Here is a 5,035-nt window from a genome sequence, read left to right as displayed (position 1 = left end):
AGTTATCAAAGGAAGAAGAAGGAGAGAGTGTGGATCCAACACTCTTTAAGAGTTTGGTTGGAAGCTTACAATATCTAACGTGCACAAGGCCCGACATCCTACACGCAGTTGGAGTTGTGAGTCGATACATGGAGCATCCAACAACAACTCATTTCAAGACAGCCAAGAGGATCCTACGCTATATCAAAGGTACAATCAACTTTGGCTTGTATTACTCTATTTCTGACGATTACAAGCTTGTTGGATATAGCGATAGCGATTGGGGTGGAGACGTAGATGACCGGAAAAGCACAAGTGGCTTCGTGTTTTTCATTGGAGAAACCGCTTTCACATGGATGTCAAAGAAGCAACCAATAGTCACCCTTTCTACTTGTGAAACAGAGTATGTGGCAGCTACTTCATGTGTTTGCCATGCCATTTGGTTACGAAACTTGCTAAAGGAGTTGAACCTACCACAAGAGGAGCCAACAAAGATCTTTGTGGATAACAGGTCGGCAATAGCATTGGCAAAGAATCCAGTCTTCCATGATCGGAGTAAGCACATCGATACTCGTTATCACTACATTAGAGAATGTGTTACCAAGATGGATGGGCAGTTAGAGTATATGAAGACAAATGATCAAGTAGCTGATATCTTCACCAAGCCACTCAAGCGAGAAGACTTTATCAAGATGAGGAGCTTACTCGGAGTAACCAAATCAAGTTTAAGAGGAGGTGTTGAAAAGTAAACTTGATTTGGGTTAAGCATTATTGGGCTAATCATGTGTTGATCCAAAACTTTAACCCAAATTCTAGAATAATCTTCCACCTCCTTAAGTTAAAAAAATCTAGATATTGTTATAGAAAAATCTAGATAATTAGAATAAAAAATCTATATATTATGTTAGAATTATCTAGATTTAAGATTAAAATATTTGAGATATTTTGTACTATGGAGGCTATAAATACCTCCACTTCTCTTTCATTTTGTATCACCAAGAAATAAACAAAGCTTATAACAAGTAATAAAAATCTTCTTTTAAGTTATAAAATCTTTCTTCTTCACAAAATTTATCTCTCTTCAAACACTTAAACACTTTCTCCATCCTTATAATGTTTTTCATTCCAACAAATCCCCAAAGAGAAAGCAGAGAGTTTCAAAATCTGAGCCAAAGTCATGGCTCAAAGACACATCCCTTTATTTTTTTGGACAGTCACCTTTCATGACAGAACATAAAGTTTAAAAGAAGCATTAAAGCACTGTGATTCCATTACTCACCGAATCTCTCTTCTGTCCTTTTTTCTTTCTCATCCCCACCCCCATTTTCTCTCCTTTCCCATTTCTTGATATTAATTTGTTGTCTTAACTTCTTCTTTCTCTCGTGATTCTCCGGATGCAAACCCGCAGATTCAAACTGACAACAACAAGGTTCTATCGCCGATGGAGGCTAGGCTACTGACTAACCCCACTTTTTACAACTGGCCAAGACTTAGTCTCGCGCATTATTCTACACCTGTCACGTATCTACCCGGTAAATCAAGATTTGGACTACCTGGCTCTCTTTCATTCCGTCTCTCCCCAGCAACACCGATCCGGTAATGTGTTTTCTTGTTTAGTTAAAACGAGAAAGAAAAAGCCTTTATGCATGCCATATACATATACCACTAGAAATTTTCAACATAAGCCATGTTCTTTTCATAGCCGCTGCGGCCGGCGGTAGCGACAAAGAATAACATTTGGGTGGAGACAAGATGATCGATTTTGAAAGTGAATTAAACTACCGGAGCTTGCCGCAGCGACTAAAAATGAAGACGCTGCTATCGCTGATATTTCCAGCGTCTAATTTTGTTATTGCGTCTAACCGCGCGGCTGAAAAAGTATGCTTGTCTTGTGTTAACGGCGCTGCATTTCCGATGGCGAAGATGTACTTTTCAGTTATTGACGCTGGGGAACGGCGTTCGTAAAAAGAACAAGGCTATAGCCATGGAAAAATTGCGGCTATAATGCCCAAAATCATGGCTAAATAGTAAAATTGTCTATAGCCACGGTTTAAATAGTAAACTTGTATTGCCACGGTTTAAATAGTAAAATTGTAGCTATGCGGTCACTATGTGGAAAATTTCTAGTAGTATTGGTTTTATCTACACTCGTCTGTCTTTTTCCGTTATTGTTTTCAACATTCGTTGTAATTCTTGTTTTTAAACGAGATTTTTTTAAAAAAGGCTTTACTATGTCTGACTGTACGGTAAAAGACATGTCTGGATCTGGATTATGCAGGATTTAATCTAATTATCTGTTTAAAAGCTGACACATTTTTCGAGTAGATTTAACATATTTTTTTTGATAAGTGAGTAGATATAGAATATGCTATATTACTGTTTGATCCAAGAGCCTATGATCTTGTTAACTACTATCGTTTTCTTATGCATTTAAATGATAATTATATTCCATGATGCATAATGTTTTAGCTGAAGTCGATTAAGTTTCTGGATTATGGTAAGACAGACATTTATGTGTGGCTAATTTGTTTCAGATGCTCGAGGAGGGGGCTACGGGTGGATGCGAGTGAGAGCTTGACACTTGATAGCATAAGACATTCTTTGATTCGTCAAGAGGACAGCATTATCTTCAACCTTCTTGAGCGAGCTCAGTATCGTTACAACGCTAACACATATGACGAAGATTCTTTTACTATGGAAGGGGGATCTTTGGTCGAGTTTATGATCAGAGAAACCGAACAGCTTCACGCTAAGGTTGGAAAAATAAAACCAAGCTTCCAAGTTAGCTTTTAGTGTCTGATTGTGTTGCTTGAAAATTAGGTGGACAGGTACAAAAGTCCAGATGAACATCCCTTCTTCCCACAATGCTTGCCTGAGCCAGTCCTTCCCCCTATTCAATACCCACAGGTGAAGTTAAAGGATCACACTCAAGATTCTAATAGTGTGATGCTACATATGCATATGATACATGTGAAGTTAAGCCAATTTTCTCTTCTCTCTTGTGAATAAACCAGGTTCTACATCATTGCGCCGATTCGATAAACATCAACAAGAAGGTGTGGAACATGTATTTCAAACACATTCTTCCCAGACTGGTCAAGCCAGGGGACGATGGTAATAGTGGTTCATCTGCTCTCTGTGACACAATATGTTTACAGGCAAGAAACTTTTTGGCATGTGATATATATTACTAATGGACAGCCATTAGACCTGAAACTTTCATTTAATTTTTTTTGCAGATACTTTCAAAGAGAATTCACTATGGTAAATTTGTTGCTGAAGCCAAGTTTCGTGAAGATCCAGCTACATATGAAACAGCCATCCGAGAACAAGTACTCTTATTCTATATGCAATTCTCTTTATGCATTATCTGTATGTTCTTTTGTGGTAAACTGGCTTGAGTTTTTCTAGGACCGGACACAACTGTTGGGACTTCTGACGTATGAAACAGTTGAAGAGGTTATCAAGAAAAGAGTTGAGGTCAAAGCCAAAATTTTCGGTCAAGACATAACAGTCAACGATCCAGAAACTGGAGCTGCTGATCCTTCATATAAAATCAACCCTAGCTTAGTTGCTAAACTATATGGAGAAGGGATCATGCCGCTCACAAAGGAAGTCCAAATTGAGTACTTGCTTAGGAGGCTGGATTGATGTTTATCAAAGAAGAAGGAACCATATCATTTGTATTTGATCTTAATTTATAAAAACTATAATGTGACATAAGCACCGCAAGTTAGCTAGTTAAGTTGCCTGATCATCGATTCTGCTATCACCTCTTGGAGAAAATGGATGTTGTGATGCATATAAAAACAGAGAATCACAATAAATAAATAAAAAACAAAAAACAAAAACATGACATACTGTTTGTCGATAATGAAGTCGACCGAGTAATGTAATGAAAATACCTATACAAATTTGAAGAGTTTCAGATCAACACTGCCAAAATCATTAAATGATAAGAGACCAAATCATAAGAAAAACAAAAAAATAACAAAAAGCTTAATGCTTTGAATACTGAAAGTCCAAAGGAACGACACAAACATAATGATTCAAAGGATTGTTTTGTTCCAAAGTCGTAGCTTTGGTACACATAGCTTGACCCAGAATCAGAGTCGTTGTTGTAATGGCAACGCTGAAAAGCTTCGGGGGATAAAGAAAGCGAGAAGCTTTGCTTTGGAGAATTGAGTATTCGATTACGAAGAAGAAGAGCAGCAACTGCTCATCCACAGTAATTCAAAACTTTATTTGAAAATATATTAACGTTTCCGTCAGTTATTAATTAACTGTTGATTTTTTTAATCACAGTTTTGCATAACAACCACAATATTCAACTAACACCAAGCCATAATGATGAGGCCTTTTAAGTTTTAAGATTGTCAAGTGATAAGAGTGTTTCAGCACATACGGATTGCTTATGTTGATAAGCACATACGGAACCGCATCGATTCAGCACGGGCCAGAATTGGAGCTATATATCCTCATGCCATGAGAATATGGTTTGCTTCACGATAGAGATTTGGAAGAAGGTTTAATAATTTTGAGTTGTTTCTTTTACAAAACAAGAAAGTCACACAAGTTGTAAAAAAAAAAATTTTATCTGAATAAATTTTAACATTCATTAAAAAAAAAGAGTGTTTCAGCAAGATGGATAAATGGTTATGTAATCTACAGAAAACAACATACATAAATGTTTGAACAGTATATATATTATGTGATTTGAACTTCTAATGATGCTGTAACGTTACTAGTACAAACCACTAGACTACAAGTTCATTGTCCTTGCCTCCTTGGGTCAATCTCGAAAAGAATTCTTAGGGGGTGGTATTGGATTCGGGAATTTGAAAGAATTCACAAGTAATAACTTTTGTAGTATTTTAAAAGATTTTATGAGATTTTAACGCAATTGACTAATTCTTATGTTTTCTTTTTATCATGGAATTTAAAAGAATGTAAATAAATTTGATGGAATACAAGTGATAATACATTAACGCTATGAACTAATGATAACAACAAAATACAAAACTAGTAGCTAACTCTTGGGAAAAATTTTTACCAA

The 5,035-nt window shown here is 36.4% G+C and overlaps 1 protein-coding gene across 1 annotated transcript; it reads left to right on the top strand.

The window, feature by feature from the left end:
• Positions 1–1,103: 1,103 nt before the first annotated feature.
• Positions 1,104–3,764, top strand: LOC106298819 (chorismate mutase 3, chloroplastic-like). Its single transcript, XM_013734956.1, has 6 exons — positions 1,104–1,575; positions 2,514–2,733; positions 2,800–2,886; positions 2,994–3,137; positions 3,219–3,311; positions 3,391–3,764. Exons 1-6 carry the CDS (start codon positions 1,421–1,423, stop codon positions 3,628–3,630), a joined length of 939 nt encoding a protein of 312 aa, XP_013590410.1. The 5' UTR covers positions 1,104–1,420; the 3' UTR covers positions 3,631–3,764.
• Positions 3,765–5,035: the final 1,271 nt, after the last annotated feature.

The sequence above is a fragment of the Brassica oleracea genome, chromosome C6 (assembly GCF_000695525.1).
Source record: "Brassica oleracea var. oleracea cultivar TO1000 chromosome C6, BOL, whole genome shotgun sequence".
Lineage (NCBI taxonomy): Eukaryota > Viridiplantae > Streptophyta > Magnoliopsida > Brassicales > Brassicaceae > Brassica > Brassica oleracea.
Note: the sequence above shows the minus strand (reverse complement) of the source record. Positions and strands in the feature narration are given on the sequence as shown.